Genomic DNA, 17452 nt, shown 5'->3' on the forward strand with positions numbered 1-17452 from the left:
CAGATCTGGCAGATAATCCAACACTTCTTCTATTGAGATGGCATACAAACAGTTCTATTAAGGTATGTTTGCCTTTAATAAAACACCTAAAGGGTTTAATGTCAAAACACCAGAAATTCTGTACAGGTAAATTTCCACAAGCTTGTAACTTGAGTATGTTTTCAGAGGAAGTCTCTTAATACCAAGCCAACTTTCCTGCAAAATAGGAACCTTCCCCAATACGAGGGACACAATTCAGTTTCTCATTAAGAATTTACATAATTCTACATACATTTTCGTAGTTACCTGTCTATTTTGAATGTTTACATATATATACACACACGTGTGTCCTTTTTCACAATTTTAACAGTGACCCCTGACATGACACATATATGCACTCAAAAACCACACACATTCAGGCAACTCTTACAGAGCCCTCCTTGCAAGAACTTGCACATTGCACCTGGTCAGACTAGAAAGCATCCTGACAACAAAAAGCACTTTACCTTCCAAGAGCAGACTGCTGTTTCCCAAGCTTACCAGTTAGTGTTTAAAGCAATAGTTCCCAAGGCAACAATGACTTGCACTTGCAGTATAGTATTTCGTTGAAAACACTACAACTGTGATATGCTTCTGTGGAGTATGGATCTCAGTAGGGACCACAAGAAGAACCTCTAAGTTGAAAGATAAAATCCAGTTCTGTCTTGGTTTCTTTTCAATGTAAAACCAAGAATACTTGCATAACCAACTTCTCATTCAGCATTTGGTGGACTCTCTATCTCCTATTTATTGCAAAAAAATAAGCCTGTGGTAACAGGTATTTTCCAGTACTTACCGTAATTGTAACAATCTTTTAGAGAAGAGAGATATACGCATACATGGAAGATATCTTAAAAGCAAACAGATAAAGTGCTTACCCCCAAAGCTGGCAATCTTTGTGTGCAACTGACAGCAACCTTCAGTTTCCAGTCTGTTTCTCCATCAAGCTGGTCAGTTCGAATGAAACATGAACCTTGAAGTTATAGAGAGACATCAAACTTTTTTTGATCTCAAAAATTCAGTCTGGGTTAAAAAATTTAGAAGAGCGAAAATAAACCAATTTATAACTATTTTTAAATAAACGTGCTACATATAGAATGATTCATATTTTGAAATGTCTATGTGCTTTCTTTCAGGAATGCTCCAGATATCACAAAATAGCGTATTTTTTCTGATAAAATTAACAATATGCCTGATTGTGAATGCGGGGGTGGGGGGGCAAATCCTATTTTACAGGTTTCTTACTAGTTTCTAAACAGGTGTCCAAATGTTATCGGCAAGAGATACAACTTCACTGGCTGAAGCTGAAACAGGTTCAATTCTTTTCTTTTTAGAATTGTTACACTTGTATAATTCCAACACAACAGAATAATGAACTGATGCCTGTGATTTTTGTCTCTTTGCTGGTATGACATCACAAACTTCCCCTGCTTATAGTCTCTTGGCTTCTCCGAAAAAAAATTTTTTAAATAAATCCTTAACACGCATACCATTCAAAACAATATGGGTCCCAATGTATTATACTTAAAGGAAACAATTTTGAATCATCAGTAGTTGTGAAGGATCCAAGGCTAAAGAAACCTGTCAACACATGCACAGTACTTAAGATATGAGGGAATCTCAAGATACAGACTGATACATTCTGAAGAGAATCAGTATGCTTTGCAGACAGAAGACTCGTATTCAAGAAACGGAAAATTGAGACCAGTACAGAGCCTTCTCTGGCCCCAATAACTAGTCTGATGGATATCATCAAGTCTGGAGTACTACATAGGTTGCTAATGTAAGATTCAAAAAAGACTGCACATGAACATTCCAAATCTATTCAAAACATATACAAATAGCTACAATTTCCATCCTGTTTGAAGCCTTTCAAAAAGGTGGTAAAATTTTAGCACTACTCTTCACAATTGCTACACTAACAAAAACTTAAATGTTTCTGAAGTAACGGTTAAAACTTCCATTACACTACAGCCTAACAACTATACACTATTGTTACTGTGTGCTATGGGTGTGGAAAAAATAGATTTTTCTAGTTATTTGTAAATTTTAAACAATGCATATGGACAAACATGTATGCATACCCGTAATTCTTTATATATTTCAACCAATCCAATAAAAACTAATGAAGTAGTTTCAACACTGTAAGTGATACGGTAGCAATTAAACTGAAGGAAACATTGGCAAAGGAGTTTATCCAGGTTTGAGTCTTCTTACACAGACAAGACGACAACGTGCTACAAGCTTTGAATCTAATAGGTACCCTTTCTTGATGTATTGCCTAGAGTGACCACAAAGTTAAGAGATTCCTTTATAGGACATATGGACCCTGATGTAAGTAAAATCTAACAAAACCCAATGTTTTATTCATTCAGGCCTGTAAATTAAGCAGTTCAATGATCTAACAAGTCTGAAAGGACATGCTTGAGAGAAGCTACCTGAAATTATATCAGATTAGAAGGTAACATTTTTGCACATCAGTCCTGAAAGAAGCTCACAAGCCTTCATGTAACAGCTGTATTTATATTACGTGCATAATTAGTAAACAAATCTTTAAATGTTACTATAAATAGGTCTCAGAACACATTATCACAACTAAACTTCACCCAAAGCTCAGAGCTGCAAGCTGCAAGGCTGTATCTAAAGTTCTTGAAAAGCTGATTTTAAATTCTTGACAGGCTTCTTTATGGATTTTGTTCTAAAAATACAATACTATAGAGCACTTTTTGAAGAGTCCAGTTACATACATTGCATTATACTTAAGGGTGATGGACCTAGGAACACCTACAAATACCACGGTTTCACTGCACTTTCTATCCATGGCATAGATGAGCCTACTTTCCATCATACTTTTCCTGTATAAGACATTTCATGGTTGTCTTTACCCTTCCTGTCAATGGTTGCTCTCTTCCATCAATTTCATTTAGAATTATACTATAGATCAATGCAGTTCAAGACCAGTGTGGCTCCTGTGAATGGTTGACTGCACATATATTCATTTAATAGAGCTCACACTATGACATGTATTGGCCAGCTGCATTTCCTCTCCACTTCAGCAGTTAATTTCATCAATAACTTATCTCATAGCCTGTTTCCCTTTTATCCAGAAAAAGGGACTACTTTCTGCCAGGTCAGCTTTCAATAGTGATCACAGCAGCAAAACTGAAACAATGCAATCCTCTTCTCTACCTCAAATACTGCAGCAGATTTGACTAAGGAATTTTAATTATCCTATGAGATACTGATTTTAATCCTGGTCTAACTGAGCTATAAACATGGGAGGTTAAACATGTAATTAGAAATAACGTATAAAGACAACTCTTTACCCCTACCAAGCTGTAGGGTACCCTGAAAAAAAATAAATATTCTTCACTGTGTATTGTGTGGAAGTCAAATGTACTTTACATTTGGAAGGTATTTGAGTCAGCAGTACATAAAACTTCTAAAAATCAAAGTCTTCTGAAAAAATAGCTATTGTAACTGCTCCATTTTGAAATACTTGGGAACATTGCCCCCTCCTCCTCCAGTCACAAAATTAAAAGAAGAAACACAACCCAGACATAGTGAAAGAAACCTGTTACGTACTTTAAGAGAATGATTTAGGTCAGTGTTAAAAATGTCTTACATTTCTAACCTAATATGACTTGCCAAGAAAATAACATCTACACAAACATCAGGAATTGCTATTCCCTCTGAATAACTCTTCAACCTGACAATTACTCTACAACACTCAAAGAATCAAGTTTTTTAAGTTCTGTGCTGCTTAAAAGAAAAGTCATGAAGTATGTTAAATATCTGGCAATCAAAGCATAGCTGTCAAAAAAAAAAAGAAATTACACATTGAACATAAGAAAGGCTACATATAAAGGACAGCGAATAAAATTAAACTTTCTACTTTACACACTGAGGGCACTCAGACACTCATTTGCCACAACACTACACAGTGATTCAAGATTAGTGGACAAAGCTGAACACTGTGAACATGTCTGACTTAATTCTGTCTTTACTGAGAAAATTTTTGAATGATCTGAATTAGAATTTAAGGTTTGATTTAAGGAAATTACACTGGGTTTAAAGAATTTAATAATTTATCAGAAGTGGTGCAAACTTCACATGAGCACACTTAAACTAATTTACAAGTATGTAATATTCATTTAGCCTTATCTGTTGAAGACAGACATAAATCAACTTAAAGCACATCCATGCAAGGCGCTGCTGAAGTGCAACTAAACTGATTTCTAAAACCATTTCAACTGAAAACTGTGAAACTTGTACGCTCAGGGAAGTCCTAGGACAATTCCATTTTTTGTGTTTTGAGCAAAAGCTCAACTATTTGAGGCCTGTTCAGAATTTACCCTAAGATTGTTTTTCCATAAAAAAGCAGCACCTGCAATGCAAATGATGAAAACCATTTTAAGAACCTGAAGTAACTATGTAACTTTAAAATGCAAGGATACATGGCTAATTAACAACAGACTTCTTGTTTATGGTTATTTGAGATACTATGGAGAAAAACACTTTTTTTTTAAAAAAAAGCTATTTTGTGTGTTAATAGAATATTGAACAAAAATAACATTTATTTCAGTAGCTTTTATGGTGTTTTGAAATAGAGATACAAAAGCTCATCTATGAAAGCACTAATTTAGGGCTATGATATGCCTGGCCTAGATTTGTCAAACAAAGGTACCGTGCTCAATACGGAGTAAGCCGGAAGAATCCTACTTACTTGGTGTGTGCTGGACTTCAGGCTTTATTCAGAACATACATGCAGAAGATGTACATGTCAAATGCTTCTGGGAATGGTTTACACTTACATGTGCATCAGTGACCTCTTTTGTGGGTCTGCCTGTCTCTAGAAAATCCTGAAGAAAAAGGTCCTGAACAAAAATTTTCTAAGTAGATACAGGTTGTGCTTGGAAAACGCTGGCTGTATTTTAGCCTTAAACTTAAAAAGAAAAAAAGTGAGAAGGAAAAAAAAAAAAAAAAAAAAGATAAAAAAATCCCTCCCCCCCGCAATAAAAAAAAACAGGAAGGGAAGCTTTTTAATTAAGTAAAAACCAATTATATCATAAATTTTCTCTTAATTAATACTATGCATCGTCATCAGATAGCCAAATCTTGTATTCTTTATACTACCAAACTTACTATTTGTATTTTATGCATTGATTTCTTTATGGAAAGATACCTTTAATTTCGTAAAATTATAGTAATGTGCATAAAGTTGTGCTACCACCAAGCATTTAAATTTTCTTTATGTACACACTTCTGAGTATTAATTACAGTTTTAATAGAGGCTTTTGAAAACAAGCTATTACTTGGGATGTTACTTTTTTTTTTTTTAAATGTATTCTAGCTTACAGGCGTTTTAAAACAAGTCACTCAGAAGAGAAAAAGTGTTGTGTATTAATTAAGTTATTTATTCCTCTTCTACTTCACTTGGAAGTGTTGTTTCTGATAAGCAGAAAGATGGATAAGTTCTCCTTAAAACAATTAGCTTACTATTCAGCCTGTTTACCAAGTAGTTTCTAAAGAAAGTGTAGTTAACACAAGATACCCAAAATAGCAGTATTGATAGACTAGAAGCAACCTACTTTGCAAAAGAAAAAGAATGTAAATTACTCTATATAAAACTGCATCACCTGATTTGCAAGGAAAGATATAATGAAGAAACAAACAACAAAAAATCGTTTAAATTATCTGAATTACATCAAGATTTAATATTTGCAATGACTGTGGAAAGAAAAATCTCAACTACCTTTGAGAAGTTGGTTAAGTTTGCTGCAGAAACAAAACAGTGTGTCATTGGCAGCACATGTAGTTGTGTATTACATACATTCCTGTGTATTACATACATTGTTCTTTCAGAGGTGTTTTAGGCAAAGGCTCTTCAGTAGGTGACTGTAACAGAACTTGTCTTAGTAGCCTAATAGTGTCCTAAAACAATCAGACAGAAGCAGAATATCCTACCAGCTACACAAGCATGGCTTCATGTTCTTTTTAGGCAATTATATTCCTGAATAATCCATGACTGGATAACAGAATCCAAATACCTCAAAATGCATGCATTTACTCATGGAAATTCCCTGCAAATCAGATTCTGAAAACAGCAAGGAAAAATTTAGGTAGAGTGGCATCATGAAAAGACAGAGCCAGTAGACTTCATGATCTAGAAAGAAGCGGGGAGGAAGCTTTGTTTTTACAAAAAGGTGGGAAGCATTGAAGTAAAGTATACTTAAAGCACTTGCTTTCCAGGACTGGTCACGTTTCTTGTCTAATAGCAACATGAGAATTTAAGATTGTTTTCTTGCCATAAGAAACTAAACTATCCCATTTGTCCTGTATCCGGAACTTAATTTTCATTTCCCCACTCCCAGTTCCCAGCCTGGAAGAAGGGTCCGAGATAGAAGCTCTAAGACATCAAATGAGATGGAAGAGAGAAGATTCTGAATTCAGGGGGAGAAAAAACCCCTAAGAAATAACTTACTCTGACTAGCAGTAAAAAAATGACAAAGTGAATGACACATCTTTATAAAAATATTTCCACGCATCTGTCCTTCATTTTTTCTGCTCTTGCTTTGAGCAATCACTTACAGCAGATCGTGTCTTCAACTACACCTATTTAATCAGCATTTTACAAATGAAATTATTTTTTTAAAATATTTCCATTTTTAGACTTCACAATTACATTCAAATCTCTTCCACAGAGCCTTAACAGTCAACCCACACACAGTATTTGTTACAAATGTCAGCATACACAGTAAAGAATAATATATAAGCAGCCAATCAACAACACAAGTTCTGAAAACTGTATTTAACTTTCCCTGGAAAAGCATTAAGTTAACAGATTTCTGCTTGCAAACTTTTTGCCAAATAGCAGCAGCTTAAAAAAAAAAAAAAAAAAGAGACTTGCCAGTAAGCACCAACAAGAACTTACAGGTATAATTCAATATTGTGTGCCATAGCACACATCTTAATGTTATACTGTACTGAGGATGCATCAGAGGGAAGCAACTATAATTTAGTTGTATATAGCAGATATGCAGGAACATGCGTATTTTACAAGCTTATTAAAGATGAAGCACCTCAGTCTTCAAAAAGTATTGCTTTTTCTGCATAAATGCAGGGTTGAATTCCATGCTCCATTACAGATATATCCTCAGAAAACAACCATAGAGCATGTGCACTTAAATTAATCTAAAAAGAAATTGTAAAATTAACATTTACTTTCTGTAATATGTAACTGATAAGAATTCATGGTAGTTTTTCTTAAACAGAGGCAATGCTAAACCACCACTACACGTCTGGGTTCTTCTCAGTCAAATCTAAATAAATAAAATCATGTCTGCCTCCCCTCTCAAGAGCTGTATCCAATGAATTTTTTACAAATGAGAACAACAGCTACAACTAATGACTTTCAAGCCTCAGCAAAACTGAATTATTAAATCTGTCTGCCTATATCCTATTACAGCCTACTTATGAATACTTGATTTTATTTTGTATAATTGACAACAGTTGTCAGGAAAGGAAGGTTTTAACGGCAATCAAATTAAGATCAACTGGTATAAGTGTCACAGTGAAGAGCCTGCGTCAAGTGTTGATGAATTAATTGATGGGTCACTGGGAAACAGGGCATGTGGAACTGTGCTGTCATAAACAGTTACATATTGCCTGGTAATATTACCAGCCTTCCTGCTTTAAGTCAGAAGCACTGAAGGAGATGGGTTACTAGAATATACCCAACAAAAGAAAAATGGACTTTGACTTCGCACACCTAATGCCCGATCATTTACGAACAACTTAATTTTTAAATCATTTATATTACTTGAGTGACTATGTGCATGAAAATTTTAAACTGATGACAAGATGAATAGCAGCATCAAGATGACATGTTGGAGTACAGTTTCATTTACCACTACAACAAGAAGCTTTCAATTATGATAGTTTCTAAGGAGGAAAAAAAATACCCAAGACACCTGAAACATCCCAAACATTTAAGCTACAATGCCATCACACAGGATGCAACCAAAAAATGGAGTGGCATTTATACAAGACTAATTAAATTAGTTTTAAAGCATTAATTTCTCTTAAGACCATGAGAGAACTCTGTACTTGAGATATTTGATCTGAATTAAGAAACTGATGAAGCAATTGATTAATTGGAATTTAAGCCATCAGTCACTGGATCCATCAACAAATTCATTTACATTCTAAACAATCAGCTGATGGTCTTATAGGATACCGTGTATTAATACAGTCAATATGATACCCCCAAACTCATCACAGTTCCTTATTGACAAGCACACAGATGCTTTTAATCCAAGCTTGATCACACTACATCTTTTTTGAATTGCTATATTGATTCAGTACGCTTTAGGAATTTTTATCTCCATTTTTATTAAAAACATTATAGAATTCTCTTATATACAGCAAACAATGTTCCAAGTAAAAAATAAAAAATAAAATCAAAAAAAGTATCTATCATTCATATTCACATTCCCAATTTTTAACTTACTGATTTATATTATTTTGAGATCTACAGAAGGATACTCAAAAGCATTAGTTTATCTTTTCCATTTAATAGGATTTGATACATGACTTTGCTCCATCATTCTTCTGATGTATACTAGTAATCTTTTTGGAGAAACTCAGTGATACAGAAAAAGGATAATGTGAATTATTTACATCTTCAGTTTAATGACTAAATCAAAAACTAGACATACAGAATACTTAGAACACTGAAAAAGTTCTCACTTTTCAGGTCAAAAAAAGGTGAAGGAGGCCAGAATACTACTTTATAATGGTATGAAAATCAGTACTGTACTTCGCAGACATCAGCTTTACCATTGTATTTATACAATCACCAGAATATTTTTCACTGATGTGCATTTCCCTGTTTGTGCATTTACTTAGTCTGATATTCTAGTTGTTTTTAACATTTAGAACTGGAATAACCTAAGGTGATCTGTCCTGTAAATGATCCAAACAAATCACCTGATTAAAATCCAAGAATCTTGAGACTATTTTCAGCCTGGCTCATTCATTTGTAAACCAATTTTGCTCACATCTTCAACATATTAGTCATATTTACATTTACTAGTATTAGACGCATGTTTCTCAAGCAATACATGGAACATCTTCCTTCAAATGAATCAAAGACGAAAATACTTTCCAGAAATAGTAATTGTAACACAGTAGGAGAAAAACCCTACTTAGTGTAACCTACCACAGCAAGCTAATTTCACTGAGATTACAGACTACTTTGATGCAAAATATGCTACACATCTGGAGAGGAAACTGAACCTTTTGCAACCAGAGAGGTTACAGTCTTAACACAAAAGTGGCTCCACTGCAAACCATTTTAAGGTTCCACTAGAACAGAAAATTGTCTAGCACAGGTACTACTCCCTAAGTGCTATTCCATAAACACCATCCATTTTGGTATCTTATCAGTATTTCAATCAATTCTGGTCTAACTACTGAGTTCAGCTGGCATTTTCCTTTTACCTCTCCTCCACACACAGTGCTCATTTGGCCCTCACAGAAAACGTTCAGGTTTACAATTGGAAAGTTGGTTCTTGTTTAAAATGTATTACGAGAATTATTCTAAGTGGCAGTACTGCGTGTTTGCCTAAAGATTCAGTAGGATCCTTCTTGCAATGTACAGTCAGATATTCCATAGTTATATTATACAGCACAATCACTAAATTGCTGCCTATCATAACAGAAATGGAATCTGGAATTAGGACTTTTTAACTAGCTTTCCTTCTTTTTTTTGCTTAAATTTCAGTAGAAAAATCAAAATCAATTCAATCAATTATCTGATCCTAATGCAAAGCACACATTAACATCAACGCCACAAGGAAAGGTTCAAAACATTTGAAATATTTTAAGAATATTGACTAAACAGGCTCCCTGATTTGAGACCTCTGACAGCACAGCAGAACTCTCTCTTCCCCATCAACCTCCCTAATGCACTTACGTATTCTAAAGACCAGCAATGCAAAAAATACATATGCATATACACCTCAAAGAAGAGTGCTTGTAGCTGACTTAAGGAGCATTTTCTCTCTTGATGAAGGCAGAGCTCACAAGCAAACAGAAAAGGTTGAGAAAAGTGTATGGCCAAATATACCAGAATCCACTGAAAGCACCTTTAGTCTCAAAAGATTTTAGCAGCAGCAATAGTAATCAACTTGAAGGACACACAATTAACTAAATTAGGAGAGGCAGGAATCAAAGCCTTGGTATCTCATAAAGCTTAAACACAGAACACTCAAGTCAAAGGAGTTGACAAAACCATCAGGTTACAACAGGCATATGAAGACAAAAGGATAAATCTTTTTGTTAAAAATTTAGCAGGGTAAAGCACATTCTCCTTTACCAAACAGGAGCCTGGGAAGAAGCAATAGACCCAGCTGCAAAGATTTACCACTGGACTGCATGACAGCAAAAAGCAGTGGATTTCTATTTTTTCCAATTTCTGTTTACTTGACAGAAGATGGCTGTGTAAAGCTACATGGACTCCTGCAATCAGAACTGTAACTGAGGTTAAACATTTGAGCTAAATTTCATTTACCCTTCATACATACCAAAAGAAATGACAGCATGGCAACATGGGCCATAGCACTTGTATGGAGAACCCAGTGCCGCCCTCAACTGCCTACTCCTTACAAGTCGGTTGCTCCACGTTAGTACTTCTACCACTGGAGAGAGAGCTGCTAGACTAAGGTAGTTCAAGTCTACACAAGCTTCCATTCCAACTCCAGCCAGCCACACACCTCAAGCTCCATATGAAAGTCAGAATCAGATTAGCATGTGCAAGCCATCCTTTCCTTAATAATACATTAAGATTGATTTGAGGATCATTTCTAAATTTTTTGTGAGACAACTTTAAAACTACTGCAAGATCACTCCTCATTAGACCTAATAATCAAAACTTTATAGGCTATGCAGAAATTCCATTTCATAATAAAGATGAGGACTACCAAGAGACATTTTCTGACCGTTTCAAAGAATTATCAAGTTAATGTTAACAGCCTGCCTATTAAAGCCTTCAGGAAAGAAAAGAAAAAAAACCAAAAATTAAACAATCTAACAGAATAAAAAGGTGACAGTATCTTTAAAAAACCATAACACGTGGCATCAATCTTATGAACAGATACTTTACAGGAAACATTAGAAACTGCTTCTGTGCAAGGAATTCTTGAACCTAACTTCTGCAGGAGTTAATTTCTTGGTCTTTTATTTTCAAAGCTTTCAACAACATATCCACAGTCATTCAGTTATAAACAATCATATAGCTTGCTCACATGACTTGCCTGGCCTCTGAGACCCGCTTTGATGATTCTCACCTTCAGCTTTTCTAAGCTGTTTCCCAAAATTGGGGGAATTGTTTGGGATTTCAAGATATTCACACTGCTACTCCAGCCAAGCCACCAAATGCCTTGAAATTCTGGGAAAATGCATTATTACTGGAGAGTGGGAACAGGCAAATTTATGCCTAACACAATACACAGCCTCCTTACAGATTTTTCAACTTTTTCAACTCTTATTAGTCTTTTTTTTTTAATAAGAAAAATAAATAAATCGTAAATATTTGTTTCTTCCCATTTATTTTGCTGCAAATCTAATGAAACACATGAATTGTGCTAGTCACCCAAGTGTGCACAGAAAATAAAAGTAATTAGGGAATGAAATATATGATCATGTCTTCTAATAGCATTTCACTGTGTAATTTTATATCAATAATATAGAGAGAGTAATACTATTAGGAGCTTAATGCCTGCCAAGACCTCCTCCTTCAACCACATAACACTCATAATATCTGACTGTATCTTAAACAAGTAGCTGAACACATAGAATCAGTATTACTCAGTGGCTTAAAGTAGGTACCAAAAGATTTCAAGCCTGAGTTAAATCAAATGTTAAAAATGGAATAGGAACTGAAGTACAGAAACAGATTAAAGTAGTTTGGACAGATTGTTGGCAGCTACTCATGCCCTGAAGATAAACTTTTATCTGGCCGTATGTGCAAAACTTAACTCTAGTCATTTATCATTCTTTATAGCAATAGATTTTCAAAGCATTTTAGTTCCCAGACAGGTAGGTTTTACAATGCTTGTTTTCTAAACATAATAGAAAATTCCAGAATGTGTGACAAATGCAACTCCTTCAGCCTTATTATTCTGTGGTAGTTGGTTTTATAAAGAGATGAAAAGTGACATCAGTTGCACAACTGAATTCTAAACTGACATTTTTTCCTCTGGTTTGATTTTCAAGTATCTTAAGCACCAGAACAGGCTGGGGCCTGGACTATTAAGCTGTTTCTAGAACACTTATTCCTAACTTTCCAGAGTAAATAGATACTACTTGCATCATCTATTATATTTTTACTTGCAGTGAGTTTGGGGGTTTGTATTAAGACACAAATACCTGGATTTTCAGATCTACAAAACTAGACCTTTTAAACAAGTAAAACATACTTGCCAGCACAATGCTCTCCTTCTGTGGAGAAATGCTTAAGAATTCATTATTTTCAAAATAACCCTTTCATCAGTGGGCTTTTACTAGTTTACTCAAGAGCTCCTTCCAACAGCAAATCAAGCTATATGAGTGATGACTTAGCCTGTATTCACATTGCATAGTTCACTCCAGTAAAGTGGCTAAAATTTAAAAAAAGTCACATCTTTGCTATAGAAATTAATTGCTACAAGCCTCAAAAGAAAAATTATTCCCGTTTTATTCTTACATTTCACTCATACCATGTTTTTGAACTAATTACAAGTAAAGAATCCTGAAACCTCTTAACTACAAATTTTAATACAAGTGAGATTGCTCTTTTTGTTACAATTCTGAAAAATATAAACACATCTGCAACTAGAAATTTATGCCTGAGTAAGTATACCATTTTTAAGGAGTTTCATAAGTGAAATTCAAGAAACTGATATGCAATGGGAGGGAGCTCGACAGGCTAGAGAAACAGGCTGACAAGATCCTCAAAGTTCAACAAGAAATGGTGCAAAATCCTGCATCTGGCAAGGAACAACCACACACACCAGTATATGCTGGGGGGCATCCAGCTGGAAAGGAGCTTGGCAGGAAAGAACCTGGGGGTCTTGGTAGCCACCAGGTTGAACATGAGCCAGCAATGTGCCTTTGCAGCAAAGGCAGCTACCAATATCCTGGGCTGCGTTAGGCAATGTTAGGCTGAGGGAGGTAATCCTGACCCTCTGCTCAGCACTGCTGAGGCCACATCTGGAGTCCTGTGTCCAGTTCTGGGCTCCCCAGCACAAGAGAGATATGGGCATACTGGAGAAAGTCCAATGAAGGGCCACAAAGATGATGAAGGGACTAGAGCATCTCACATATCAAGAGCATCTCATATCTCAGATGCAAAGACGATAAAGCTGGGCTTTCAGTTTGTGCCCACTGCGTCTGGTCCTGTCATTGGGCGTCACTGATGAAACACAGGAGGTTCCCTCTGAACATCAGGAAGCATATCAAAAACCTTGAGAAGTCTAGGTAGACAATGTCCACTGCTCACCCCACGTCAACTGAGCAGGTCACTTTATCATAGAAGGCCACCAGATTTGTCAAGCACTATCTGCCCTTAGTGAAGCCATGTTGGCTTTTCCCAATCACGTGCTTCATATGATTTGTGATGGCCTCCAGGACGATTCACTCCATAACTTTCCCGGGGACTGAAGTAAGACTGATGGACCTATAATTTCCTGGATCCTCCCTTGAGCCCTTCTTATAGATAGGAGCAATGTTCACCTTCCTCTGGTCCTCTGGGACATCCCCCGACCTCCATGACTTCTCAAAGATTATGGAGTGCAGTCTCGCAATGACATCAGCCAGCTCTCTCAAAACCCTTGGGTGGATGGCATCAGGGCCCATCGATTTGTAGGGGTCAAGCAAAGGAGGTATCAGTAAAAGCACTTCCACTTTACCCTTTCAAAGATCAGTTTCTACCAGAAAAGGCTGAAGAGAAAACCCAGCTCTGCTTTTCATACCATCACAAAGCATTAGCCATGACAAGGGGGATGTCAAGAACAAAAAGGATTTAACCAAGATTAATAAATTCTTATCCTCCTAAAAAAGTACTAATAAAAAACAGTATCATAACAGTGTTGCAGTTAGTCTGTCATAGGCCTAAATAGTTAGCAGTGTACAAAATACAAACAATTCGTAGTCCTAGCATCTAGAGAGCACGTCAGAAGCTGAAAACATAGTTATCCCTTGGCTCTTCCAGCTGTAGAGGCTTTAGCAAATAGCCCATTTAGCCCTATTTCCATGTATAATACTACTCTGCCATGCCATCTTTCTCCCAGTAACTTTTAACTTGTGGCCAAAGATCTCAGGGATACTAATTTGTGAAAAATGAGAGGATGAGAGCACCACACAAACAAGAGAAAAGACAAGCTGTTAGCTCCAGCAGTCTAGGATCCAGAAAAAACGGATAGCAAAAATCAACATGCACTTAGCTCAGAACCAGCCACTGCATAGGCCAGCTTCTGCCCCATGAATAATACAAGTCTGAGGTTACTGGAGATGGGTATATGAAAAGTTTGAAGGATGGGTAAATGAAAAGTTTGAAGGAAAAAAAAAAAATAAGCTTCATTCATTCTTTTTTACACTGCAGCCACCCTATCACATTTGTGTTCCTCTCAGAATTTTGCATTTGAAAGTTAGCAGAGTACAAATGTTCCAGAGATACCAAGTCTTACAAAGACATGCACCAGATTTTCATGAAGTATCAGTTCCAGTTCACATCAGAACACCTTTGTATGTTAGCACAGGAATACCTGACCTGGATCAGACTCTGGTCACTGAACCAAGGCACCAGCACTGAGGCGGCGCAACCAAGGCGGAGGACAAGGATTTTAGCTTAGAGAAGGAAAGAGTTTTAGCTTTTATCTATGATTAAGACGGCATATAGACAAATACAACAGAGAGCATGCTAATCAACTTAAAGAACCTGAAAACTATGTTAAAGGCCACTTAGGATCTAGCTTAATTTCAGTAAGGGAGCTTTCTGTTGGTATAACACAGATCTTGCCTACCTTTGCATAACAGCTTTCCACTAAGGTAGTCAGTTGTTTTTGGCATGATGCCTGCTTATACACCAAATGTAAATAACCTTTAAACCATCTTTTGCAGCCGGCTCAGCATGAACATTTCCTTTAATCTGGTGGGAGGTTGATAAATGGGACAAATCTTCCAAATTGCTTGTCAACCCTGCCATATGTAATAAGCAAAAACAAGACTCAGCCTTAACCTTCCCCTCCTCCCTTTCTAAATATATAGAAAACCAAGATGTTATTCCAGAGTGGGGTGGGGTCTGTTGGTTGGTTTTTTGGGTTTTTTCTTCGTTGTTGGTTTGGTTTTTTGGTTTGGGTTTTTTTGGGGGTTTTTTTTGTTTGTTTTGGTTTGGTTTTTTTTTTTTTTTAAGTTTGGAAGCCAATTAATATCTTGTGGAAACCTCTGTTATATGGAGAGCCTGACAGCAAAGAACTCGCATCTGAGGAGTGATTTCCACCTGCTCCATCCCCTCAGGAAGTAATCCTAGCTCTAAACTTAAACAACCACCTAGCAGCCTCCATTCATGAAAAGAGAGGAATGTTACAGACTGTCAAACATGAATACAAACCAAAGCCACACCTACATTAGTCTTCAGACTAACTTTTCTAAAAATCTGATTAAGAAAACATATGAATCTTAGAAATATGTACAAAATTAGTATCAAGTCATTATATCAGATTATACGAAGATATCATTCCAGCTAAAAGACAATGTATCTGATAAAGCAAAAAAAAAAAAAAAAAAAAAAAAAAAAAAAGACATCTAATAAGAATTCAGTTTTATCAAAATCAGCTTGATTCCCTAAAATTCAGATTCTGCTATGTAGAGTTAAGAGTATCCTAAAAAACTCAACATTCCTAAAAGTGCATTTGGGGGCTGGGTGGGAAATGGAAGGGGGGGAAAAACAAGCACACACCACTGTCTCATTTCTTCCATGGTACCACACTTGTGTTTAAAGAAGCTGCAATAGTTTTAGGCTAAATTACCCATTTATAACTCACACTGCTTCTTTTGTGACTGAAGATATAGGATACTGCAGTGCTGCAGACTACATTAATACGTAGTGTAGGTATTGAAGTTGGAAAATAGTACTTTGCCCAAAAAGAAGCTTACAGGGTGGGCTGGATTTCAATATTAGTTCAAACTCTTCACTTTATCTTTATAGATTTATAGTAACAAGTTATAGTTAAACTGTTTTATTGCACAGAAGATAAAATAAAATTACATATAGAACGTAAAACCATGGAAAAACTAACGTGTTTTACAAAGTACTTAAAGTGTCAACTATAAATTAAACCATACATCAGTCAAAACTGCAACATCCAGGAAGAAACAATTACAGATGTAAGCGTTCGCTCTTTAGTCAGAAAACAATTACTGCCATATGCTTGAAGTTCAGGAGAGTCTTTTTGTGGGGTTTTGTTTGTTTGTTTGTTTTCAAAGAAGTGCAACACCAATACAACTAGTTAACTTGTTGTATGCTTATGGATAGTGCATTTTCAATATTAAAATAAATAAAAAAATCACATTCCATGTGTAGCAAAAGTATATATAAAATAATCTATATCAGAATTCTGGGATGATTTCACTCAATTTGCTCTTTACTCACTTTACATTATAATGAACATTTACATAGTAGGTACACAACTCTTTCAAAGTGCTTGCAAGCATTTAACATCAGTTATAGGAAGTATATTGTTACAACGTGATAAATTTAAAATGGCTTTATTTCCTATCTAGAATTTAGCAGAGCTTGTTGGAGGAAAATACTAATGATGACATTCTAAGAAAGCTGACTGAAGTAGACTTGATGAATTTTACTTTTAAAAATGTTTTTCTTCACACATTTTTGACATAAGGATTTGCCCCTTTCCCCTTCTCCTATCTCTATCTTGACAAAGATAGTTTATATTAACTGTGATCCTTCAAGATTTATTATTCATACATATTCCAATCAAGACACAGAGGTATCCTGAGCCGATGCATTTCTGGCCTGTATTGTTCATTGACAAACATATGTGCCCCATCGCTTCAACTAATAGTACTACAGGGAAGGGAGACTACACAGTGTCTTATAACCTTACAAACAGAATCCAGGAATTTAAGAATTAACAGGGAGGAAAACATGCTATAGTGCAGATATGCAAAATACATAATTTAAGAACTTGTTTTGTTGCAAGCTAGGCAACTGTCTCATCTTGTTCTTGTTAATTTATTCCAGCAGCGACAATGCATCAGATGTAAACCACTGCAAGGATCCTAATTAAGGACAGCAACCTAGCTTTCACCAGATGAACAGTTCTTGATGCTCCTCCAACAGCAAACACTGCAGAGTGTTATATACTGGGTT

At 35.8% G+C, this 17452-nt stretch overlaps 1 protein-coding gene across 6 annotated transcripts in view; it reads right to left on the bottom strand.

The window, feature by feature from the left end:
• Window positions 1-17452, bottom strand: part of ATP9B (ATPase phospholipid transporting 9B (putative)) — a 171337-nt gene that overhangs the window by 100580 nt on the left and 53305 nt on the right. For all 6 annotated transcript variants that reach the window (XM_035893429.1, XM_035893430.1, XM_035893431.1 and 3 more), the window contains one exon: window positions 897-991. In XM_035893429.1, the coding sequence (XP_035749322.1) occupies window positions 897-991 (95 nt within the window). The remainder of the gene's footprint in view (window positions 1-896; window positions 992-17452) is intronic.

Source organism: Egretta garzetta, unplaced genomic scaffold (assembly GCF_000687185.1).
Source record: "Egretta garzetta isolate BGI_Z169 unplaced genomic scaffold, ASM68718v1 scaffold14, whole genome shotgun sequence".
Taxonomy (NCBI): domain Eukaryota; kingdom Metazoa; phylum Chordata; class Aves; order Pelecaniformes; family Ardeidae; genus Egretta; species Egretta garzetta.